This window comes from Bos mutus, chromosome 26 (genome assembly GCF_027580195.1).
Source record: "Bos mutus isolate GX-2022 chromosome 26, NWIPB_WYAK_1.1, whole genome shotgun sequence".
NCBI classification, from domain to species: Eukaryota; Metazoa; Chordata; class Mammalia; order Artiodactyla; family Bovidae; genus Bos; species Bos mutus.
The window spans coordinates 28,725,620-28,751,621 of NC_091642.1; the positions used below are offsets into that span (position 1 = coordinate 28,725,620).

The 26,002-nt window shown below is 49.5% G+C and overlaps 2 protein-coding genes, 1 non-coding gene and 1 pseudogene across 4 annotated transcripts; 2 read left to right on the top strand and 2 right to left on the bottom strand.

The window, feature by feature from the left end:
• Positions 1-639: 639 nt before the first annotated feature.
• Positions 640-12,298, top strand: PITX3 (paired like homeodomain 3). 2 transcript variants are annotated; one of them, XM_070363509.1, is made up of 5 exons: positions 640-864; positions 2,355-2,474; positions 10,352-10,485; positions 10,660-10,862; positions 11,379-12,298. In XM_070363509.1, the coding sequence occupies exons 3-5, from the start codon at positions 10,368-10,370 to the stop codon at positions 11,964-11,966; spliced, it is 909 nt and encodes a 302-aa protein (XP_070219610.1). In that variant the 5' UTR covers positions 640-864; positions 2,355-2,474; positions 10,352-10,367; the 3' UTR covers positions 11,967-12,298. The 2 variants fall into 2 exon arrangements, with proteins under 2 accessions (XP_070219610.1, XP_070219611.1); XM_070363510.1 differs by lacking the exon at positions 2,355-2,474.
• A 727-nt stretch (positions 12,299-13,025) lies between these two features.
• On the bottom strand, positions 13,026-15,917 carry ELOVL3 (ELOVL fatty acid elongase 3). Its single transcript, XM_005888066.2, has 4 exons — positions 15,699-15,917; positions 14,683-14,814; positions 13,892-14,043; positions 13,026-13,635 (listed from the first exon to the last, which is right to left on the bottom strand). The coding sequence occupies exons 1-4, from the start codon at positions 15,797-15,799 to the stop codon at positions 13,208-13,210; spliced, it is 813 nt and encodes a 270-aa protein (XP_005888128.1). The 5' UTR covers positions 15,800-15,917; the 3' UTR covers positions 13,026-13,207.
• Positions 15,918-22,558: 6,641 nt separating this feature from the next.
• On the top strand, positions 22,559-23,505 carry LOC102264716 (formylglycine-generating enzyme pseudogene; annotated as a pseudogene).
• A 1,230-nt stretch (positions 23,506-24,735) lies between these two features.
• Positions 24,736-24,808, bottom strand: TRNAR-CCU (transfer RNA arginine (anticodon CCU)). Its single transcript has one exon. It is a non-coding gene; the product is annotated as a tRNA-Arg (tRNA).
• Positions 24,809-26,002: the final 1,194 nt, after the last annotated feature.

Sequence of the window (26,002 nt, forward strand, 5' to 3'; positions counted from 1 at the left end):
AAAGGGGCTTGGGGGAGGAGTGGCAGCCGAGAAGAGGAAGAGAGAAAGATGCAAGGGAAAAAAGAAAAAGAGGGTCAGAAACAGAAATTAGTCTTTCGAAGTGGCAGGGGACGGAGGAGTGAGACAAACAGAAAAAGCAAAGTGGTGGCGAAGGAAAAAAAAAGGCGAGAAGTGGGAGGATTGGAGCTGAGACAAAAGGGCAGAGAGACAGACAGCGACAAGTGGAGAAAATCACCGAAATTTGAGCGGCAACGAAGTCTGAGTGCTGAAACCCCGCGGTCTCTCCCGGGCCGTGCGCCCCCCCACCCCCACCTGGCTCTATCCCCCAGCACCGGTTCCACTTCGCTCAGGGTGGTTGCCTGGCCCCATCTCGCAGCCTACCCGCCCGAGCTCGGTGGGGATACCCAGTTCACGCAGTTCTCCGCGAGCACTGTTTCAGCCACGTGGGGAGGGGCGTGGCCCAGTTGCTGAGGAGGGCCTCCGATTGGCCGGGGGGCGGGGCTGTTGGCGCCGCGCCGGCCAGACCCCTCCTCTGAGGGCGGGGCCAGAAAATTCACAGCTGGAAAGGGTGGAGCCCCGGCAGTGCAGCTGGAAGGGGGCGGGGCCCGATGCGCGAGGCTAGCCGCTGCTGGCTGGGGGCGCCCTGGGCTGCCATAAAGTGAATGGGCGCTGGCGGGGGGTGGCAGTCCGCGGCGAGGCTTACTCTCTCCCAGCGAGTCCGGGAGCGCCGGAGCGGAGCGGCGGCCCCGGGCTCAGGGGGGCGGCCCCCACCCCGGCCGGGTGCCCGGCCTCTGGCCCCTGCTTGCCCTCCAGACTGCGGCCGCCGCCGCCGCTGCCGGGAGTCTGCCTGCTGCGGGACTCACTGTGAGTGCTTGACCATGCGGGGACAGGGGCTCACCGGGCAGAGGGGCCATGGCCGGACTTCGGGATCCCTAAAACGGGACCTAGGGCGGCTGAACTGTAGAACGGTGCCTGGGGAACAGGTCGAGACTGGGAGAACGGACTGTAGACCTGGGGCCAGGACTTAGAAAAGGGGAAACTTAGAGCCAGGACTCGGGGGACCTAGAAGGGGAAGATTCGAGGGATCCGAAGAGAAGTCGGAGTCATGAGGTCAGGACAGGAGCTCTGCGAAGCGGCGCAGCGTTGGGAAACCAATTATCAGGAAGCTCCCTGGGAACCTGGGGCGCGGGGCCGACAGCCCGGGTGCTAAAAGGGTTGTGGCCAGCGGGGGGAGCTGGCGGCGGCCGCCCAGCAAGGGGGCAGTTGGCAATGCCAGACGCCCCCGGGCTGGGTCTCAGACTCCAGGGCCTGGGAGCAGGGGTGTGTTAGTCGCACACGCTTTTCTTCGTAGCTGCTTTGCAGTTGGGATAGGAGCCGTGTTGTGAGAACCCGACAGCGACCGTGTCAGATGGCCGCTGTTCGGGCTGCAGGGCCGAGGTTAGGTAGTCCAAGTGACCAGACGACGGGTCTGGCGGGTCCCAGGGCCCTGATGGGTTCCGACCTGGGAAAGCCAGGGAATCGGACGGAATGTCCGCCGCGCGCGGTTCTCAAAGCGGACAGAATGTCCGGGGAAGCTAGGTTGGTCTCTCTAGAGCAGGCGCTGTGTCGGGCAGCGGTGGACAGAATGTCCCTGGCCGAGTGGCATGTTCATTACCCCGCAGCGCCTGGCCAGGGGCTGCGTGTACGGTGGGGTTCGCTGTGGTGGGTTGCCTAGAATCCCAGTTCACACTTTGCAAACTTGTCTCTCTGCTAGGGGCTGCGGGGCAGGGAGCAGGGACCGAGAGTGAAAGCTGATACGTGGCCTTGGGTTGGAGTGGCACCCGGAGACATTCCCTCTCCAACCTAGATTAGACATGTTCCGAGCATCACCCCGGACTTCCAGAATCCAGATTTGTGGAGACGGAGCAATGGTGGGACTGCTAGTGGGAATCAAAAGTAGGAAAGGAAGGAATGACTCACAAAGGGCAAGGAGGGGGGCAAGGAGGAGCCTAGCACAAGCCCCTGACAGCTTCAGTTCCCTCACAAACTCAGTCACCCCTAATTCCAGTACAGCTGACCAGACACCCCACCCCAGACTCTGCCTGGATTTCACCAGGCTAGAGTCTCCTTTCCCACAGTAGGCAGGAGCCCAGGCCCAAAGAGAAAACTGCAGCCCTTTAGCAAAGCAAACTCTGGGGTCTTGTTTCCCTTTTTGCTTCCTCAGTCCCACCAATCTCCACACCACCCTGGTGGCTGAGTTGGAGACACATGGGATCCAGACACTGGGATCCAACACAGGACCCAGATTGCCCTCCATCTCTGGTTGGGAAGGATGTCTCAGCCCTACCCAACTACCGTATTTGCTTTTCCTACAGCTGGGAGAGGGCCCTGATTTCTTTGGATCCATACAATGACCGCCCACTCTGACTCCAGCTCTTTAACCAGAACCCAGTTAAGCTGAAGGGAACAAAGTAGAGGGAACTCTTCTGATCTATGTAAGTAAGCAAACAGCCCGTTTTGCGACTGAGTTTCATGGGGACAAGTGCAGGGTAATATATTCAGCAATGAGTAATCTAAACAAGTGGGTTCCAACCTTTCTCACCCTCACCACACTCCCCATACGTCTTCCCCACACTCCCACCTCCACTCCTTAATTTTAAAGTTCACTTATCACTGGCTAGGACATTGTTTTCCAAACTCTTTTGTCCCTCATCCCTTTTTGATAAATATAGAGTCACATCCCAGTCATTCCCCATCACATTTTGATACCCTTTTCAAGGGGCTTGTGCTCCTATTGTCTTTGGAAAACACTGAAATTATGGGTGAAATGAAGGGATCTGAGTCAGGAACGGAATAGGGAAGGCGTTACAGATGGTGCTCTGAAGACCATACCCCTAGATTCTGCTTTTGCCAAAAAGGCAATGGCATTATAATAAAGATGGCTGGAAACAAAAGACAGAACCTTCTCTTGTCCCTGCATAAAGTTGTTTAGCTGATTGAATGCCTGGTCACTGGCTCTTAGGAAGAATGTCATGGACCTAGCGAAGGGTCAGAGAATGGTGGCAGAAGGAGGAGCTAGGGGCTGCTGGAGAGAGCAAACTTGAAAGTTTAGGCCTCTGGAAAGTGAGATAGGATGGAAATCCACAAAATAAGGAAAGACCTAGATAAGCAGATTTGTTTGCTCCCCAGATCCTGAAACCAGAGATGAGGGGGCCTCTTAGAACTGGAATGATGCAAGCACAGGATGAATGGGAAAATGTTCCTTGGCACACAGTGGGCAGCAAACTTCCCGAGCTCATTTCCAGGGAGGTGGTAAAGGCAGGAAGTAGAAATGGAATCCCTTAAGGGCTTGGAAGGATCAATGCATGTCAGAGCCACAAATGGTAGCTGGGGTGGAGGGGGCGAGGAGTGGCAAGAGCTCAGTCCCTGGTCTTAGGAGAACTGGATTAGAACCTCTTCAATCTCTATGCTGCTGCTACTGCTGCTAAGTCACTTCAGTCTTGTCCGACTCTGTGCGACCCCATAGACGGCAGCCCATCATGCTCCACCATCCCTGGGATTCTCCAGGCAAGAACACCGGAGTGGGTTACCATTTCCTTCTCCAATGCATGAAAGTGAAAAGTGAAAGTGAAGTCGCTCAGTCGTATCTGACTCTTAGCGACCCTATGGACTGCAGCCCACCAGGCTCCTCCGTCCATGGGATTCTCCAGGCAAGAGTACTGGAGTGGGGTGCCATTGCCTTCTCCACTTCAATCTCTATAACCATGGACAAATTTATCTTTTAGAGGTGAAATGGAATGGTCATTCCTGGCATATAAGGTGGTTGTAAGAGTTCAATGAAATCATGTATTTGGAAGCCCCTTTGCAAATGGAGAAGAAACACAGTAATAAGAAACATTACTGATATTATTATGCTCAAACTGTAGGTCCACTGTAAGCACAGAATCTTCGTTTGGAAGGGTGCCTCTCAAAACTTAGATCAGCCTGCTAGCATCCGTGGTACAGCCACAGGAAGATTCTCAGTGACAGATGGGACACCCTATCCTAGACTTCAGATGCCACCCACTATCCCCATCCCTCCTTGAGAAGAGTTCTAGGGAACTCCCCAAATGCCTACTCTCTCAGACCAAATATCCTGATCTGATCCCTCCCTGCCTCCAGCTCAAGGATGTGAATATGGGCCCAGAACCCAGGTCCAGGAATAGAGGGCAAGGGAGGCATGCTGGAGCTAAGTTGGGGGTGAGCATAAGAGAAACACACTACTCAAATCTTTTCTTCTCCATTCAATCTAAGTGATGCTTCCTAGCATGTAGGGGAGGCAACTAACCTGAAGATGGCACCCAGGTCCTGAGCTTTGGGAATATCTAGAGTGTCTAGTCTCTGGTCACTGACAGGGACCCATGATGAGTGATAGGGAAACAGAAGAAAAGATGTGGGGTGAGAAAGCCACTCTTAGAACTCTCCCTACTACTTTTCCTCCCCTGAGGCCTTCTTTACTTTTCATCTGTCAGTTAATAGTTTCCCCTTTCCTATTTCTCCCCTGCCCAATCCATTCTGCTCATCATTGCCCAAAAAAGATCCCAAAGATATTGCTTTTAAGTCACTCTCTCTGCTTGGAGCACTGCTTCTCAGTAGTGGGTTGCGGGGGGCAGTATAGGAGTGGGAGTGGCATGACACTGCAGGCTACACTGGGTCCATCTTCCTGGTGTGGTGATGTCACTTGAAGATGTCTCTTGGAGATTTGAAGAGAAAATATTATTTTTGTATTAAATTATACAGAGTGAAGTAAGTCAGAAAGAAAAATACCAATGCAGTATATTAACACATATATATGGAATTTAGAAAGATGGTAACGATGACCCTATATGCAAGACAGCAAAAGAGACACAGATGTAAAGAACAGACTTTTGGGCTCTGTGGGAGAAGGCGAGGGTGGGATGATTTGAGAGAATAGCGTTGAAACATGTATATTATCATATGTGAAATAGATCGCCAGTCCAGGTTCGATGCATGAGACAAGGTGCTCAGGGCTGGTGCACTGGGATGGACCCTGAGGGATGGGATGAGGAAGGAGGTGGGAAGGGGGTTCAGGATGGGGGACACATGTACACCCATAGCTGATTCATGTCAACGTATGGCAAAAATCACTAAAATATTGTAATTAGCCTCCAATTAAAATAAATAGATTAATTTTTTAAAACAAACATGAATGTGGGATAGAATGCAAAATTTGCTTCCAATTTTAACATAAGGCTGAAGATCTCAAAGAAATTTCATACTGGCGGCAGCTCTTTCAGGTTGTGCCCCTAGTTTCCCATACTATATTCTCTCTTACTAGTCTTAGGGGAGTTTTTCATAGAAAAGCTGAGAATTCTCTAGCTGAACCCCAACCCTTTGCCCCTCATTGGATGCCTCCACAGCCTGACCACGTTTTTCTGATGATTTCCCATTGCCCCCATCGAGACCCTGGCTCTTTTATTTAGAAGCTTCCGCTGCCTTCTCTGCCTCTCTAATTTCCAGAGCAGCTACATTCTCTGAGCCCCAAAACTTGATGCCACCTTACACGGGCTTCTGTGTCTCTGAGCTTCCACCATCTGAGAGTCAGGCCCATGCAGTCCATCATTTTATCCTATGCTCTGTTTGCCTCCCCAGACTGTAAGCTCTTAGAAGTTAGGGTCTTGTGCCCTTACTGTTCTTGGGTATCTTCTCTGACCGTGGGATTTCCCAGGCAAGAATACTGGGGTGGGTTGCCATTTCCTTCTGCAGGGGATCTTCCTGACCCAGGGATCAAACCTGCATCTCCTGCTTGGTAGGCAGATTCTTTACCACTGAGCCACCTGGGAAGCCCAATCCCTGATTTACCCCTTGATAAAGTAAGTGCATCAAATCATTGATGCCTCCACCTGAGTCTTAGGGTTTCCTCTTGGGGCTGTTGAACCTTGTCCATGGCTGTCTTCCTTTGCTTTCATTTGCTCACAGCAACTCAGGAGACCAGACAGTGTGGATGCTCAGCATCCCTAATGTACATGAGGCTGTGTCCACTTAAGGGCCTCACTTTTAGTTTCAGGTTCCATCCTGTTTAGGGCTCTCAGATCAGATCAGTCGCTCAGTCGTGTCTGACTCTTTGCGACCCCATGAATTGCAGCACGCCAGGCCTCCCTGTCCATCACCAACTCCCGGAGTTCACTCAGACTCACGTCCATCGAGTCAGTGATGCCATCCAGCCATCTCATCCTCTGTTGTCCCCTTCTCCTCCTGCCCCCAATCCCTCCCAGCATCAGAGTCTTTTCCAATGAGTCAACTCTTCACCTATTCACTAACTTACTGCTGGCTGAGCTGAGCTACAGCATTACAACTCCATCCCCTCTTATCTTCCTTTTCATTCAGTCTCTGCAAGAAAAAGGTTTTCTCCCATTTCAGTTCCAGGGTGTACCTTGTGCTTTGGGCATTGCACTTACAACTACTTGGGGGCTCTCTGGCTATGGCCCTCGTCTACCCTTTGTCTTCAGGACAAAAGTGGGTGCACATGGAAGTAACCTTCTTGCCATAAGTTGTGTCCCTTAGAAATCATGGCCTCCCCACTATAGCCTCTCTGCTCTGGGGCAGTCTCTGTTCTCCCACTTTAATTATCTTGGATATTTTGTTCTTACTGTGGTCCATGACAGCTTCCTGTAATTCCATGCTGTATTTCAGAGTCAAAGGTCACCTGCAAGCCCTCTATTCTCCCTAGGGCTGGGATTGTCACCTTGAAACCAGTGGTACTGGGCTATGTATCTATCCCCTGCAGGGCCTGTCAGAAAGGCTTGGGTGGGGCAGGAGGCCCCCCACCCCAAGAGCTGAACTCAGCACCACTGTTATCTCTTGACTCTCTCTGGTCTTTCCTGGTATGTCTGACCAGCATCAACCAAACCTGTGGCTTCTAGACCTATTGCTTATCCCTGTCCACTGAGTGAGGCAAAGTCCCTGGCTGCAGTCCCAACTCCCCAGCTTCCCGACCTCCAGCAGTTTGGGGGAGCTTAATCCTCAGCCAGCCTGTCTCCAGCTCAGACAACAGCTTGGCGCCCCCAGCCTCTGCCTGACCAGCCCACCGGACACAATCTGCTAGAGGCCTCTGCCCCCACCCTCTCTCTCTCTGTTGCCTTCTTGGCATTAGTGTTCCTACCTTTTCAGCTTCATAGGCAGGGCCCTTCTCAACCGCCTTTCCTCTTGCTGCTATTACTAATGCAGTCAAGAGTCTGAAGCCTTCATTCTTTCCTCTCCTACCCATCCCGGGTCCCCAGATTAGCTCCCAGTTTGGGCTACTCCACCCATGTGGCTGTTTCCTTATTGACTGGGCCCACTTTTAGGTTTCGAACAGAGCGCTCACAACACACACATGCATCCCTCTCTAAAATCCAGCATACTCACCTTTATTCACAGAGCAATTTTTCACTGGGAGACAGAAGCTAGGGAGGTGAACCAGTCAAGCAAAGGCAGAGACAAAAATGATCCCTTATTTCTGACTCTATCCTGAGCACCTTACTCAATGCCTAGCTCATAGAAGGTGCCCAACCTTCTCATTTCAATAAATGAGAAAAAAACTTGGATAGAGTTTGACCCCTACTCATTTTTAAATGTTATGTTTTATTTTAACCTCTTCACAATACTGAAGAGAGGTAGAGAAGGAATTATAATCTTACTTTTACAGATGAAAAGAACATGCCCAGAGAGGTAATTTGCCAAGGACACACAGCTAGTAAATTGAGGATCCAGGACATGAACTCAGATCTTTTGAATCTAAACCTAGTTTCTTTGCGGTATACCAGATTACTTTCCTGGGTCAGGGCGGGATTGGGGGGGTGCTCATCACTTTCTGCCCCCACCAGGACCCCATCCTATTCTTCCAGCATTCTCATACCTTCCCCCACTCAGCCAAACAGGCTATCCCCAGCAGCCACTGAGCATAGACCACTTCGCTGGCTCCTCGGGCTTCCTCCTCCCCCACAGAGTCCTTAGTTCCTGGGACTGAGAGCTGAGGTTCAAAGGGGCCAGGAAGGGGGAGGGGGGATAATGGCTAGCTCCAAAACAGCCGAGGCAGCTGTCCCTGTCACAGAGAGAGGAGACTGTGTGACGGTGTGTGTCTGTCTGCCTGAATGTGGGGGCACATGTGTGGGAGAGAGTGTGTGTTTGTATGCCTCTAGCTCCAAGTCCAAATGCTTATTTTGTCTGAGAGGGGGCCTGTATTTGTCTGCATGTGTGTCTGTCTGTCTTTGGGAACACACAGCCTGAACTCTGCTTTCTCAGTCTCGTCTTTTATTCTGGCCCTTATCTTTCCTCACTCTGCCTCCCTCTGCTGAAATAAAGGGTGAAACCAAGACACAGGTATGGAATGCTTGGGGAAGGGGGAGTTTGGAAAATGGGAAGTCTGGAGCCAAAGCAGACTGGAAGGATGAATGGCAATCGTGGAATTCAGCTTTTCCTACAGGCAAACCCAACTGTCCTTCTTTTCCCAGCTCTGCATTGCTCCTGTGGGCCTCTGGAGAAGTCAGGGGTGTGGTTTGCAATTTTGAGGGCATCTTAGGGTATGAAGAGATTTCAGAGCACCCCTTTTTCCACCTGTTAGTTCTAAGCCTCCACAGCTACTTGGGAAGAGCTACTAGTCCAGGCTGCTCCAGGTCCCTCCCAAGGGCCTCTCCCTTCTATGGGAGCATCATCAGCCCAGTCCTAAGCCTCTGACTCTGTCCTCAGACCTGGAAGGCGAGGGAAGCTGAGCCCTCCCATCCCTGGCCTGACTTCTCTCCTTCCTTTGGGGTTCCCTTCAGCCCTGCTTCTCCAACCCTAGGAAAGGGTCTAAGGTCTAGTCCTCTCTGCCTGTGGAAAGAATAAGGACTGTTTCTCAGCCTTCTGCCTTGACCTCTGTCCCACTCAAACTAGCTTGGTGCGGGGCGGGGGCAGCTGTCATGTCTGAGCTGGTTGAAGGGGGCATTACCATGTGCAAATACAGGCCACTGCCCATCTGCGCCTCTCTTAGAAAGGCTCCTAATCAATTCAGAGCAGCCAAGTGACACACGTCTCTATCTGGGCTAATCCGCCACATTAATGCCACCTTGCACAGCCTGCATTAAGTCCCTCTTAATGGGGAGGCAGATGGACCCCGCCCCCCTACATAGCTCTTCACCCCTGCTCCTTGGTCCTTAGCCTCCATTGGTTCTCCTCTGACCAAGAGGCATCTGGAGTCTTGAGTCCCACTAGTGCCCCTTTCCCTTCCTCCCACCAGAGGGGGCCTGGGAGAGCTAGCAGAAAGGGGGACCCTGCAGGGGGAGACCTGGAGGAGGACCCAGGCAGGCTCCTGGGCAATGTCAGGAGAGATTTGGCATGGGGAGTAATGGTCAGAAGTGGCTTTTAAGAAACCTACACCCACAGCCTGAGGTGGGACTTCAGGAGGGCGTGGGAGAGAGTGGTGACTCATGGGGTGCAATGTACAGAAGCAGACAAGATTCTTAAACTTGTTTTTGATCCTAGAACCCTTTCTTCAAATGAAGTCTCTCAAGAAAGCATAAATAAAACCGACAAAAGCAGGGCTGCCCTAGTTGAAGCTGACCTGAGTAAGATCAGGCTAGATTTCTATCCCTGAGGTTAGCTCTGAGTTCCAGTCCCTGAGGGAGTTTGCGGGGCAGGGAGGACCCCAAAGAACACAGTTTGAAAAAGCAAACAAAAGCATATCTTAGGAATCTCACAGACCTGATTCAGATCATAACTCTACTACTTACAAACTTTGTGATCTTCATCATTACTTCATGTCTCAGTTTCCACGCCTAAAAAAGGGTGATCATACCTAACATTGATCCATTCTTGTGAGGAGAGATAATGAGGTGAAGGCACATAGTTAGTACTCATAAATGATAGCAGTGATTCTCCTTACAGGGAAAGTATCAGGTCTGGTTCAAAAGCAAATCCGTCCCATGGGAGAGTGAATAACACAGGTTCAGACTGGCTGAGAGGCACGTTTGAGTTTATGGGGATATTGGGCATTCGTGTGAGAGGGAATTTGATTTTTTAAGGATGTGGTGTGTGGTATGCAATGTGCTATAGTGAGGTTTTCACTAATTCAATGATTATTGAACACCAACTGCACCAGGCAGGGTTCTAGATGCCCAGCATGGAACAAATCAAAATCTAGTGTGTATAACTGTGTATGAAACCTCTGAGTAGGCACCTTTCCCCACTTAGGCTGCTGTTTCCCCATTCTAACCTAGGGCACCTCAGATTAGAAGGGTAGCTTTATGTTGGTGGTTGAGAAAGGGGAAGATGGGGAAACACTTCTGTACTGGGAACGAGATAACCTGGAGATTTTATTCCCATTAACCTGGTCTGTGTCTTCTCTTACCTTCAGAGTTCTCGAGCCCCCAATGGAGTTCGGCCTGCTGAGCGAGGCAGAGGCCCGGAGCCCGGCCCTCTCGCTGTCAGATGCGGGCACCCCCCACCCCCCACTCCCCGAACACGGCTGCAAGGGCCAAGAGCACAGCGGTGAGCGCGCCCCCTTCTGGGGGTGGGGGAAATAAAAGCTCCATCCCTAACCGGGTGGGACCCGGGAGTGGGAGCCCGGGTGCGAGGTGGGGGGCGGCCCACGGAGGAAGTCCCCGAGCCAGGGAATCCGCGCAGGCAAGGATGTGCTGTGACAGACCCCACCCCGGCTCCCAGATTCGGAGAAGGCCTCGGTTTCGCTGCCCGGCGGCTCCCCGGAAGACGGCTCGCTGAAGAAAAAGCAGCGGCGGCAGCGCACGCACTTCACCAGCCAGCAGCTGCAGGAGCTGGAAGCGACCTTTCAGAGGAACCGCTACCCCGATATGAGTACGCGCGAAGAGATCGCCGTGTGGACCAACCTCACCGAGGCCCGCGTGCGGGTACGGACCCTCGGCGGTCTCCCTCCACCACCACCCTCCCCTCCACCTCGGGCCTCCCTCTCGCGGGCCGCTCAGCAAGCAGCTTCGGAAACGGCAGCCTGTAGTTCTGCCCTGCCTGCCCCTTCCTCCGACCCAAAATCCGACGTCCCTCGCCCAGGGCCCTCTGCCCCCACGGCCTTTTTTCCACCAACCTCCAATCTCTTCTCTTCCTCCACCCTCTCACCCTAGACGGAGCGCTTCTTCTCCCTTGGCACTATCTCTGGTTCTTCTCTTCACCTCTCCTAGACCCCTCCTGCTGCCCTCGCCACCCCCCAATACTGTCACCCCCGACTCCGTCCCGCATGCGCTCCTCCCCAACCCCGTGCCGTTGCTCCACCACCCCATTCTCCTCCAGCCACCTTATCTTCTTTATACTCCGCCCGGACCCGGACCCCGCTTGAATCCCCCACCTGGGCGACCGGTCCACCAGCCGCCCTGGGGGTCCGGGTCCTGACTACCTTCCTCCCACGCCCGCAGGTGTGGTTCAAGAACCGGCGCGCCAAGTGGAGAAAGCGCGAGCGCAGCCAGCAGGCGGAGTTGTGCAAGGGCGGCTTCGCGGCGCCGCTCGGGGGGCTAGTGCCGCCCTACGAGGAGGTGTACCCCGGCTACTCGTACGGCAACTGGCCACCCAAGGCCCTCGGCCCGCCGCTCGCCGCCAAGACCTTCCCGTTCGCCTTCAACTCGGTCAACGTGGGGCCTCTGGCTTCGCAGCCCGTCTTCTCGCCACCCAGTTCCATTTCCGCGTCCATGGTGCCCTCGGGCGCGACCGCCCCAGGCACCGTGCCTGGGCACGGGGCCTTGCAGGGCCTAGGCGGGGGGCCCCCCGGGCTGGCTCCAGCCGCTGTGTCCTCCGGGGCCGTGTCCTGCCCTTACGCCTCGGCCGCAGCCGCAGCCGCCGCCGCCGCCTCTTCCCCCTACGTATATCGGGACCCGTGTAACTCGAGTTTGGCCAGCCTGCGGCTCAAGGCCAAACAGCACGCCTCTTTCAGCTATCCCACCGTGCCGGGGCCGCCACCGGCCGCCAACCTCAGTCCGTGCCAGTATGCTGTGGAACGGCCCGTCTGAAGGGCGCTGCCCGTCGATCATCCCTGAGGGTGGGGCGGTAATTCACAGCCTCGACGGACTGGGGTTGTTTTGACTGGCTTGCCCCCGCCCTCGGGGTCTGAGAGGAGAGCCGGGCAGTCGGGGTTGGGGAGGCGGCCGGCTCAGGAGAGAGCCTTCCCCCACTCCCAGGCCTGAGGGGCGGACTGGACCCTTAGTCCGAGACCCTGGGACTAAGGCCAGGAACAGGGACCAGTTCCCCGGGGGGCCAATTCACCTTTGGCCCACCTCGCCTTCTCCAGACTCCCTCTCCCTGGTTTTCAAAGATAAATGAAATAAACGTGCGCGGACTGTCAGAGGCCTGGTGATTCAGAGTTGCGGTTGAGCTCCCTCCCCTCATCCTTCCCCATTTTTAAAGGAGAACTGGGTTTACAGGAAAGATGTGCGGGTCGAGGCTTCTAGAGCTTCAGTCCTCAACCCCTCAACCCCAGGATGGAGAGGCCTGGGGATTCCCGGAGCCAAGCGGCGCCCGAAGCGTGCGTGTCTGTGTAGGTGTGTATGGCTTGGACAAAGCTGGTGCTGCAGCGCCACCTCGTGGTCTCATGGAGGATAACTGGAAGGTCAGCTTTGAAGTGTCAATTCTGGAACTTAGGAAGCCTACGACTTTAGAAATTTACTCCACCTTTGCGCATCTGTTTCTCACTGTTCCTATGAGGGGCTTTTGCCTCTAACAGCAATAAAATTCTGGTCTGTAACAGACATTTATTAAGTGCCTAACAGGCCTAGGATTCTTATTGAATGTCTCTGTGTGTGACTCTCAGCCTTCCACACACTGTTGTAAGCTTCTCACCCACTCATCATCCCACTGCCAGCGGCCCTCCTCCAACACAGCAGTCGCCTCCTTCCTGTAAATCCCCAAACCCTGAAAACCTTGTTGGAATCTTTAATTAAAAAACAGAGCAAGAAGGAGAAAGATTTCTGGAAACACAAATAACTCAGTTTGGGGGAGCCTCCTTAGTCCCACCCCCATCCCAGGGCCTGCTTGGCCTTCACATTAACAACAGAAACATCAAAGTACTAGATCATATCCCCACCCCAGGGGTGATACTTCTTGACTGTCATCATCTCCTGCCACCTTGGAGTATACATCCCATGGGGAAACCATACAGGAAAGGCTTCCTAATCATTCCCTCAAACCTAAGCTCAGCCCCTCAGTCCCCTGGGGAGGAGAGAGGGCTTGGGGCTTCTTCTCTTTCTCCAACTGTTTACTGGCTCTTGGTCTTGGCTTTGATCCTGGGAATTATGTAGTTTTGGTGGAAGAACTTGGCAAAAAGAACGAAATAGGTTGCATACAAGATGAAGGACCAGAAGAAGTGTTCCTCTGTGGTGTGGCATCCCTTTTCCTGTCTCCAGATGTAAGCCAGGATACAGACAGTGGCTCCTATAAACATCTGCAGGATCTGCAGGCTGGTGACGAGCATGGGAAACCAGCTGGGGGACTTCACTTTGGCAGCCTTCAGAGTGTAGTAGGTGTACATGACGGCATGTACACCAAAGTTCATGGTCATGAACCAGCCGCCTGCAGCCACCTTGTTCTTGTATCCAAAGCTCGAGTACACCAGCACTGTGCTGTGGTGGTACCAGTGCACAAAGATGAGTGGCCGCTTACGCAGGATGATGAAGGCTGTGTCTCCTGGGAGATGAGGAGTCATAGCTAACATATCACCTAGTGTTGGGACCACCCTCTGAACTTGATGTGGGGGCACATGGGAAATTTTCAGGACAGGGAGAGGGGTCTTTATGGCAGAGAATCTGAAGAGGGGCTTGGGTGAGAGGTGTTTTTAGGACCCAGGGGTGGGGAAGGAAGTCTCCATGTGATGGGTAAAGGGGAGGGCCTGTGGAGGGATGCAACTGACTGGACACCAGAGAGACAAACCCTTGCCACTCACCAAGTTCAACGACCTTGCTGAGAACAAACAGGAAGGACCAGAATTGGATTATGGGACTGTCGATGAAGGAGGTGAAGCAAACAGTTTGCTTTGGGCTCCCCCTAAGTAGCACGGCCCCCATGTAGCCCCACACCCTCAGTGTCCCGAAGATACTGAAATGGAACAGAGGAAAAGGGTGAAAGGGTCATTCCCAGGCACCTTAACCCTTGGCCTGGTCAAGTCACTGATCCAAGTTCCACCACCTCCCCACCCTTCCAAAGGGGTCACAGCTTCTGAGATCCCAATGCCAACCTGGTAAAGCCAACCAGTAATCTAGAAAATAGAAGACATGAAGGCTGGGGAGGGACCAGGGAGTGCTAGAGGCTGAGATTGAAAACTGAGCTAGGGAATAGGGTTCATAGGATGGGTAGGAGCCTGGAAGGAGACAGGTAGCAGGATGGGGGTGAGGAGGGAATATGGAAAGAAGGGGCTGGGGAAGTTATTGGAAGGTCTTGGGAGAGAGTGTTAGATGCAGAGAGTATTAGAGGCTGGGGAAATTGTTGGAATTATCCAGACTCAATGAGCACAAGAGGTCTCATGAGAGAGAGCAGAGACTACTAGTCTAGGAACTGGAGAAGAAGGAAGACAGGAGAGTGGAACCCGGGGAGAGGAGTCAGAGCTGAAAGAACAGAATAAGGAGAGAGTTAGGAGGCAACTTGGGCAGTTGATGCAATTGAGGTTTTTAGAAAGCTCTTAGGGATAGAATGAGGGTCTAGGGTCTATAAGATAGGTTGGAGTGGGGAAGGTCTTACCTGAAGACTGCAAGGCAAAAGGACCAAATGATGAGAGGTCCCTGCAGGTTGAAGCCCTTCCGTGCCTTCATGTAGTTTTGCCCCACGATGATGAGCAGCAGGTAGATCAGAGCTATGGCGAATGAGGTTGTCCTGGCAGGCAGAAGGCAGAGTGGATGGGCTTATGGGTGGGAGCTGGTTAGAGGAATGTCCACTCATCTCTAGGTGAGTGCTCTGGATTGAAATTCTACTTCTGCCACTTACTAGCTGTGTGACACTGGAAAACCTACTTCCTTCTCTGAGCATCAGTTTCCTTATTTTTATGGGGGGAATAACACTCCTCTCCTGACAGTGTTAATATATGTAAAGTACTTTACACAGGGCAGCAGCTATAACCAAGGTTCCCGGGGTTGGGAGTGGGTGACAGCTGCTGGTCCATTTCTAGAAGCAAACCAAGGCTGTGATGTACAAAGAATGTGGCAACAGCTTCTGCCTGGTTGGTCATAGCAAATTGGCTGGAGCTCTGAGGGGCTCTAGGGCAAAGTCTGGGGAAATTTTGGAAGAGTATCCAGATTTTGCCTCCTTCTCCACAGCATGGATGATGGAACATTTGAGGAACAAGATGATAACTGTGAAGAGCAGTCTTCAGGTATCAGCCCATGCACGCATGCGCACACATGCAGCCACAAAGGATGGACAGTCGTCTATAAGGTGGGTGGGAGTAGGAGTTCAGATCAACCCCAGTCTTCAGAGTTCTCACTACACTTTTCCCCGCTTGGTTTCTGTCTCCTCCTAAATTCTTCATCCCATCCTCTTATTCCTGCCTTTCTTTCTCACCTCTTTAAGGTGCCACACTACCTGTATGTACCTTGGACAACAGGGACGTGAAGTCAGTACTGGGGAATCCGATACCTTTGCTCCTTAGCAAAATCTCTGTGGGTATTCTGTCTCGCCCTCCCCCATTCCACCAATCCCCCCAAATAGCGGTCATCAGAGTTAGGCCCCTAACACGGCCCTTCCCCTTCTACAGGTCTCACCAGTACTCCTCCAAAAAGGGCCTCATGTTCCGGAACAGCTCGAAGTTGTAGGGCTGGAACATCTGCTCTATTTCATCTGAAGTATTCACGGTTGTGACCATTTCGTTTTGCAGACGCTGAGGTCGGGAGCTGGACGAGAGCTAGGGGACAGAGGATGGAGAGAACCTTAGGGGCAGGACTGACTAGACGCGCGGCAAGGAACTCCGCGGCAAGCCAGAGCCTCAGATGCAGGCACGTGGGCTGCAGTCCAGCCGGCTTCCACAGCCGCGGCCACTGCAGTATATAATGAGAAATTGCAAAGCAGCGGTCCTAGGCGCGCCGCGGCCCCTTCCCCGCTCCCGGCCTTCATCCAATCGCGACAAAGATGCGCCCCGGTCCCGCCCCTCGGCTGCAAGCTACTCTCTGATTGGTCATTCTTAAGGGCAGCGCCCCAGAAGCCTCCCACTACCTTAGGCCTTCGCCACGCCCACCTCCCCATCTTTTTCTCGCCCACCTCAACTCTGACCTGCTTAGTTTAGCCGCTGTGGCTTTGGGATTACTGGGATGTGACAGGCTTCTCCTGGTACTGCCAACTATAACCTTTGCCTCAGTTGGTTTTAGTTCTGACCTATCTGGCAATGAGGAGAGAATGAAGGTGTCCTCCGTTTCTCTAGTGCCCCCATTCGGAGACAGGGTGTCAGTTTCCCGCCTCCCCAAGACCCTGGGAAAACCAGGCTCATCCCCATGAGGATGGGTCAGGCAGGGGAAGGGGCAGCAAAGAGCCCTTCCCGTAGGCCCCTCTGCTTCCTTCTGGTCTGCAGTTGTAAGTGGGAGGGAGATGAATTGTAACGAGTTTTATTGTCGAGGTAGTTGGTGTTGATGTTTGGAGAGTTGGTTGTTGAGGCTGTGGTTTCTTTACAGTTTCTTGAATTCCTGCCGGCTCCAGCCTGATACTCAGTAATAACCCTGGGAAGGAAGTGGGGTCACCCTCTGGGCTTCTGGGATTATTGTCTTCAGGCTTCCTGGAGACTGCCAGGGGTTTATAGAAGAGGAGGTGCTGCTCATCTCCCAGTATCCTGCGGTTCTTCCCTAGTCTGTGTTTATCAAATCTACTTTTTCCTTGCCTGTGAACCCAGCCCCAAATAAATAAACATTAAAAAAATTTTAAGGCCTTACTCATCTGTCCCTTGTTTCTGTCCTAGACTTTATGAAAATGAGGGGGAAATACAAGGCTTGAAGGCAGTTTGAGACACGATAGAGATATGCAAAACAAATGCTAAGAGAAATAAATACAAAATATTTAAAATCATGAAGTGGCTATAAATGGTTATGTGCAGTAAGCCCACAGGCTCTGTAGCCAGAGGACCTAGGTAGGAATTCCAGTTTCACTTCTCAGCTACTGTATGAGCTAAGGGTGAGTGGGAAGTCCTGCCATGCTAGCTCAATGACCCCCAGGTACATCCCTTTGTCTCTGTTTTGTGTCATCTCTCACCTGGTTGCTACAGCCAGCACCTCTTCATAATGAGTTGACACTTTCTTCTCTGATATAGCACTTTCTATTGCATTAGGGGAAAAAAACAGTACCCAAACCTGGCATATCACCAACCCCAGAGCCACTGACCCAGTGCCTAAATGTATGCTAAGTCACTTCAGTCGTGTCTGACTCTGTGCAACCCCATGGACTGTAGCCTGCCAGGCTCCTCTGTCCATGGGATTCTCCAGGCAAGAATACTGGAGTAGGTTTCCATGCCCTCCTCCAGGGGATCTTCACAACCCAGGGATCAAACCTGAATCTTTTAGATCTCCTGCATTGGTAGGTGAGTTATTTACCACTAGTGCCATCTGGAAGACCCGTCTGACCCAGTGTGGCCTCAAACCATACTTTGAAAACCACTTCTTTCTGTCCTCTCATCCAAAAGAAGGTTCTAAAACCTAAATTGGATCATGCTACTTTCCTGCTTAAAACCTTTTGTGGTTCTGGATTGCTTCACACATAGCCTGACACTCAGAAGGTGATCAGTGCATATTTGATGGATTAATGAACAAACAAAAGAATGAGCATTGCAAGGATAATTCCACCTAGGGACTTCCCTGACAATCCAGTGGTTAATACTCTGCACTCCCAATGCAGGGAGAGCAGGCTGGTTAGGAACTAAGATTCCACACACCACACATGCAGCCAAAAAAATTAAAAAAAATAAATAAAAAGAACATAGGTGTGACCACTTGTTGAGACCTTTACTAATTAAAAAAAATTTTCTTAAAAAAGAAAAGAATTCCACATAGGTATTACAAGACCTGGATTCAAATGCCTGTACATATTAACTAGTCCTGTGATTCTAGGCAAGTTACCTAACCTGAAACTCACATTCTTCATCAATAAAATGTTGAGAGTCACACTTGCCTGCCTGCCTCACAAGGTTGGGGTCAGTATACAAGTCAGATAACGTCAATGGAAGGATACTGTGGGGACTTCCCTCATAGTCCAGTGGTTAAGAATCTGCCTTTCAACACAGGGGATGAGGTTTGATCCCTAGTCAGAGAACTAAGATCTCACATACCTTATGGCAACAAAGCCCAAGTGCTGCAATGAGAAAGTTAGTGCACCACAATGAAGACTCAGTGCAGCCAAAATAAAATAAACGAGTAAATAAATAAAATGAAATTTAACATTTTTTACAAAGAAGGGATACTGGGGACCAGATACAAGGGAATGTCAGGGTGAATCATTTGGGGAGGTTTACAAATGCATGTAGAATATGTATATTCAATTCTGGGTTTCTTTCAAATATTTTACATTGCTTTTATCTGTGAAGTTTAATGGTAAGACTTAAGTGAGAGGTGTGTGTAAGAGCAGAAGAAGAAACACCTCCAGAAATTATTTCCTAGGGGAAACCCTCCCTGACCTTTGGAGTTGGTCTGCTACCCCTGTTACATATAAATTGCTCTCAAAGCATGACATTTTTTCTTTCAATTGAAGTCACTCAGTCATGTCCGACTCTTTGAGACCCCATGGACTATAGCCTACTGAGCTCCTCTGTCCATTGGATCTTCCAGGCAAGGGTACTGGGGTGGGTTGCCAATTCCTTCTCCAGCAGATCTTCCCAACCTAGGGATTGAACCCACGTTTCCTGCATAGTAGGCAGACACTTTACCATCTGAGCCACCAGGAAAGCAAAGAAGAGAGTGGCCCATACAGGGACTCATTTCATTCAATGAGAGCTTATAATTATGATTTCTTGTTTAACACTTGTTTCCCCCACTAGTCCTTGAGCTCCATAAAGGCAAGGAACATGTCTACCTCTTATTAACTACCAAAAGTGCTGTTTAGTTGCAAATTCATGTCCAACTCTTTGTGACCCCATGGATTATACCCCGCTGGACTCTGTCCATGGGATTTCCCAGGCAAAAATACTGGAGTGGGTTTCCATTTCCTTCTCCAAGGGAATCTTTCTGACCCAGGGATCGAATCCGCATCTCCTACATTGGCAGGCAGATTCTTTAGCTACCAGAAACATCTTTCTAAAACATACATTAGCTCCTGTCATTCCTCTTTAAGAACAAAATATTTGAGACTTTCCTGGTGGTCCGGTGGTTAAGAATCCACCTTCCAATGTGGCGGGACAGGAGTTCCATCCCTGGTTTAGGAACTAAGATCCCACATTCTGTGCAGCAACTAAGCTCCTGTGCCACAACAAAGACTGCATGTATCACAACCAAGACCCAATGCAGCCAAATAAATAAATACTTTTTTTAAACAAAGAACAAAAATTCTTCAGGACCAAGGTCAGATTCCCAAGGTTAGTCCTGACTCTTCCTTTCCAGCCAATGTCCCATCATTCCTCAGCTCCAGCATCCTGTGTCTCAGCTACAATGGACGAGTCACAGCCCCGTTACACAAGCACCATATTATCAGACTTTTCAACCTGTTGACCTCTTTTCACATTGTCCCCTCTCCCCATACATCATTTTCTCACCTGGACAAATCTTATTCAGCCCTAGCTCTAAAGTCACCTACCCTGCAAAAGCCTAATCTTTTTCAGGCAGAGTCAACCCTTCCCTTCTTTGTCTTCCACCCACAGGCCTTTCCCCAAGCAGTTTGCCAGGACTGTGCTTCTACTGAGAGAGTAGAGCTACTCTTATGTTTCCTATACTATCCTGGTTCCCCCACCCTATTCCAAAGGATCATTTTTATTAGGTCACTGCCCCTTTAAGGGATGTACACAGCTCCTAGCACAGAGTGGGCACTCAGAATGTCTGTTGCTTTGAATCGAGTAGGCATCTAACAGGATAAACAAGTAATAAACAACATATTTATTTTTAAAAAGACTCAACTTCCTTAGTAATTAGGGAAACACAAATTAAAGACTGTAAGTATAGTATGGTTCCAATTAACAACCATTAAACCAAGTAAAAATTAGATACCCAACGCTGGGTATCAGCGTTGGGAAACAGATATATTCACACCTGTCTAGGGCCAGGTAATAATCCTTCTAGAGGCATACTTAGGTAACACTTGGCAAGAGCCAACTGGCTTTCTTTTGACCCAATCTCTCATCTAGGAATTTAAAACCCAGTGAAATAGAATAAAAGAAAAAAAATCTATATGTACTAAAACACTTACATCACTGGGACTCAAAAAAGCTGCAAACAACCCTATAATGAAAGCTTAAAATATTAAATACTAATATTATAAAACAGCTTGCTGCTGCCAGAACATGGAGAAACACAAAACCATGTTTACAAAGTAATGTGAAAGAAAAACAATATTTAAAACTATATAGCCCAACAACTATTAAGCCTGTGCTCTAGAGCCCAGGAGCTGCAACTGCTGAGCACATGTGCCACAACTACTGAAGTCCGTGCACCCTTGAGCCTGTGCTTCAAAACAAGAGAAGTTTCTGCAGTGAGAAGCCTGTGCACTGCATCTAGAAAGTAGCCCCCTCACCACAACTAGAGAAAAGCCCATGAAACAATGAAGACCCAGCACAGCCAATACATAAATTGTATATACACACACACACACACACACACACACACACACACACACACATACATATACCTGTATGGCCCAGCAGCATGGTGATCCTGCTACTATAGCAAATAATGATAGCTCGTCTCAGATGATGCCTGATGTTAGCATGCAACAAAGCACCATGTTCCCCCGCCCTCATGTGCAGGCCATGCAGGGAAACAGTGCCCCCAGAAACTACTTCTCCGGCCATCGGATGCCTTTCAACGCACCTTCCATTGGTGCACCCAATGGAAATCAGATGTTCTGTGGTCAGAATCTAGGCTTCCCAGTCAATAAGGATGTCACACGAACAAACCCATTGTTGGTCAACTTATTGCAGAGTGATATCTCTACAGGCAATTTTGGGTACACAATAAGCAAAATAACATCAATGCAAATAAACAGAAGAAGAAACCTCCTTGGTAGAAGAAAAATAGCGAATCCAAGCACTCCAGATACTCACCCAGCTGGTCTGGAGGAGGCTGATAAGCAGCCATTACCTGGAAAACAAGGAATTAGCTTGGAAAACTCAGGCCCTAAACAGCCAGAATTTTCAAGCTGACCACCAGGCCCTTCACAGAGTTTGGTCCCAAAGGAAACTCCAGCCACAACACTACAGGGGTCTGTTCCCAGGTTAGAACTCAAGGCAAATGCTGCCATAGTCTCTGGACAAAACAGAGAGCCCAAAGAGGTAATTGAAAAGTCCAAAACTCCAAGCCAAATAAACGCTCAAAGTGAAGAGCTGGCTTGTGGCTTCTGACAATATGGAAAATGGACATCGTGAACCATCCTCTCTGCTTCAGCCCCTAGCTCTGCTAAAGACATAACCAATGTGGTGCAGTCCAAGCAAAGAAAATCCAAGTAAACAAGCTGGATGACAATGTGATATTTGTAAATATGTGTGAAATTCACAAAAAGTAATTTTGAGGTGTGACTTTTTAAATCCATTTCTGTACAGTTAGTTATCTTGACAATGTGGTTCTTCTCCTAGTCCCTGCAACTTATTTCGTAAAGTACAATGGGGAAAGCTGTTGTTGAACTCTTTAGATGTTGCAAGATGAAGTTCAAGGTTTCTAAAATGTTGCCACATATTGAGGAGGGCTAATGTGATTACATTATTAGTTTTCACATTTCTTAACCAGTTTAGAGTACAGGGTAATCTTATCATGTATGGATGTGAGAGTTGGACTGTGAAGAAGGCTGAGCGCCAAAGAATTGATGCTTTTGAACTGTGGTGTTGGAGAAGACTCTTGAGAGTCCCTTGGACTGCAAGGAGATTCAACCAGTCCATTCTAAAGGAGATCAGCCCTGGGATTTCTTTGGAAGGACTGATACTGAAGCTGAAACTCCAGTACTTTGGCCACCTCATGCGAAGAGTTGACTCATTGGAAAAGACTCTGATGCTGGGAGGGATTGGGGGCAGGAGGAGAAGGGGACAACAGAGGATGAGATGGCTGGATGGCATCACTGACTCGATGGACGTGAGTCTGAGTGAACTCTGGGAGTTGGTGATGGACAGGGAGGCCTGGCGTGCTGCGATTCATGGGGTCGCAAAGAGTTGGACACAACTGACGACTGAACTGAACTGAACTGAATCTTCTCATGATGTGCTGTGGAAGTACTGTGTGTGAATAGCAGTAGCAGGGCAGAAAGAATCTTCTCATTTGGAAATGTTGTAAATAATCTTATCGTGTAGTGTTTTGGATATATTTGTTGTAGAAATGGACCAATGAATAAAGAAAATCTAAGGTTTTTTAAAAACAAACAAAACAAAAAAAACCAAAAACTGTATCTAGCTCATCCTCTTGTTGCCTCTGCTCTTGATGAGGGGCCCAGGCTGGCTGGTGGGAGGCAAAGAGGCCTGGGCATGGTGTTCCTCACAGGCTCGGGCAGTTTGGGCATTCCCCAGTGCCCCGGGGTCTGTAGCAGATGGGGGTTGCACACCTATACTCACAAGACGCCCGGAGATCGGCTGTTTCTACCCACCAAAATGGCCCCATCCCTGCCAGAGTATTTACAATGGGCACTGATGATCCTCAGATAAAGTAGGATGGAGAAGCATCTGTGAAGAGAGTTGCTATTGATGCTTTTTACAAGGACGCCTATGAGGTCAGTAAGGCTAAATTTGAGAAGCTGTAAACTCAACCAGCTATTTGACAGAGCATGACAAGTTTGCTGACTCCTTTGGCTTTGAAGAGATGTTGAGTGAGCACAGGAAGTCTGATAGCCAACAGGCAGTTACAGATGCTCCCTGGTGGTTACCTGTTAAAGGCACTACCTGGAGACACCCGGAAGGGCCCGACTCTACTGTTTGACCCAGGCCAGATCACCCGGGCTCCTGAAACCACACCGTTGCCTACTGCACCTGGGCAGGGAAGTGGTTACCCATGAAAGTTGAGTGGGAATATTGCTGTCGAGGAGGTCTGCAAACTAGATATTTCCCCCGGGGCAAGAAACTGTAGCCAAAAGGCCAACATTATACCAACCTTTGACAGGGCGAGTTTCCCATGACCAACACCAGAGACCACGGAGACAGTGTCTGCTAACGCCTTTCCTCATAATGGTTATGGTTTATATCAATATAGTAGGGACGCCTAGGAGTGGACTTCAGACTGGTGTGGACCATTCACCATTTTGTCGAAGGAATGATTAATCCAAAAGGCCCTCCTTTGGGGAAAGACTGGATGAAGAAAGGTTATCCTGCATGCACCATACAGATATCGCTGTGCTGCTTGAAGCCAGGACGCACCTCACAGTGCTGCTTGGAAACTGGAATTCTGCTGTGCAGCTGACAGCCTGCCCACCACAGGCTAAGAGCCATGAAAAATCTTCCTGAATCCAGGAAAAAGCCGTGTTTAGCCTGTATGAGTCTTCCCTCAGAATGCTGAACAATCTCGTATGAAAAATTCCCATTCCAAGGTGGGTTACATAACTGACTGATGGCTAAAGGAATCACATTGCAAAACCAAATTGCTAATCTGCACCACCTTGTGTGGGGTTTCTCAGGAGGCAGTTAATGGTAAAGAACCCACCTGCCAATGCAGGAGATGTAAGAGATATAGGTTCAACTCCTGGGTGGGGAAGATCCCCCCGAGGAGGGCATGGCAACCCATTTGAGTATCCTTGCCTGGAAAATCCCACTGATAGAGGAGTCTGACAGGTTACAGTCCGTGGGGTCACAAAGAGTTGGATACGACTGAAGCTCTTGCCCACATTAGCATGTGCACTTTATCATTTGGTGAATTTTATGTTTACTTTCGGAGAAGGCGATGGCACCCCACTCCAGTATTCTTGCCTGGGAAATCCCATGGACGGAGGAGCCTGGTAGGCTGCAGTCCATGGGATCGCTAGGAGTCAGACATGATTGAGCGACTTCACTTTCACTTTTCACTTTTGTGCATTGGAGAACGAACTGGCATACCACTCCAGTGTTCTTGCCTGGGGAATCCCAGGGACGGGGGAGCCTGGTGGGCTGCCGTCTCTGGGGTCACACAGAGTCGGACACAACTGAAGCGACTTAGCAGCAGCAGCATGTTTACTTTTGATAAAGACGAAGGAGTAGACGGCACCCTGAGTTAGGCTTCAGGAGGCCTGCATTCTACCCAGGCGCTGTCCCTGGGGTTAGACCCCAAGGTCCCACACTAGACCTTCTTGGGCCTCAGTGACCTACCTCATCTCTGCAGTGAGGGGATGAGTAATATAATCTCTGAGGCTCTCTCCCAACTTGCAAATACTCAGAATATATCAGATTCTATTGTGATTTCATAGTGAGAATTTATGATGTTATGTCTTAGCTATTTCTTCCATGTGTGAACCTTGGGTGAAACTAATTATGTAAAATATTAATGATTTTTTCTTATAAATTATTTTTAGAAAAGGATGGGGGGTGGCAGTGATGAGTCTTTCTATTCACATTGTATTTTGTTTTTTCTTTTTTTTTTTTCAATTTATTTATTTGGCTGTGCCAGGCATTAGTTGTTACAAACATGATCTTCAATCTTTGATGAGCATGCAGAGTCTTTAGTTGTGCCATGTGGGATCTAGTTCCCTGACCAGGAATCGAACCCAGACCCCCTGCATTAGGAGTACAGAGTCTTAGCCATTGGACCACCAGGGAAGTCCCTTGTTTTTTCAAGGATGGTTCACTCAAATTCAGCAATCTGAACACACAGGAACATCACTGGGGTGACTCTATTGTGCTTTATCTTTTTAAAAAATATTTATTATTTATTTGGCTGCACTGGGTCTTAGTTGTGGCATGCAGGTTCTTTAGTTGTGGCATGTGGGATCTAGTTCCTCAATCAGGGATTGAACACCAGCTCCCGTGTTGGAAACTCAGAGTCTTAACCACTGCACCACCAGGGAAGTTCCTACTGCTGCCTTACTTTGTGCTTATTTTTTTTTCTAGTGCACTATTTCGATTCTCTTCTCATTTCTTTTTCTGATTTTGTTTTTAGTTATTTTCTTAGTGGCCGGGTGTTAGAGGTAACAGCTTCGGTTAATAATAATCTAGTTTGAATTAAACCAACTTAGCCTCAAGAGTATACAAAACTCTGCTCTTACACAGCTTCATCCTCCCTTCCTTATGTTGTTATTGTCACAGATTACATATGTATGCATTGTGTGCCCATTGACATAGATAATTGTTGTTTTTGCATTTGTCTTTTAATCATATAGGGAAAAAAGAGAAGCTACAAACCAAAAATACAACAGTACTGGATTTTACACCTAACTATGTAGGTATAATTACTGGTGTTCTTTACTTCTTTGTACAGTTTTTAGTTACTCTCCTTTCGTTTCAGTTGGAACAACTGTTTAGCATTTCTTGTAGGGCGTGTCTGCTATTATAGCAATAAGTTCTTTAGGTTTTTTTAAAATCTGGGAAAACCTTAACTTATCCTTCTCTGTCATTAATAGTTCTTTTTCTGTTATTATAAAGTTCTATATATTTGTACTTTAAAATGTTAAGAACTGTCTTGTGGGTTTTTTTCCAATTTTTTAAATTGTGGTAAAATACACGTAAAATTTACCAGCTCAACCATTTTTAAGTGCACAGTTCAATGGTATGAACTTCATTTATATTGTTGCACAGCCATCAACATCATCCATCTCCAGAATTCTTTTCATTTCACAAAACTGAAACTCAATACCCATTAAGCGATAACTCCTCATTCCCTCCCCCAGCTCCAGACTCTAACAAACACCATTTTACTTTCTGTCTCTATAATTTTGACTACTGGCAAATCACACTGGGAACATGGGCCACTATTCCCACAGCTGACACCAAGTTTTACAATTCTTCTTTCCATGT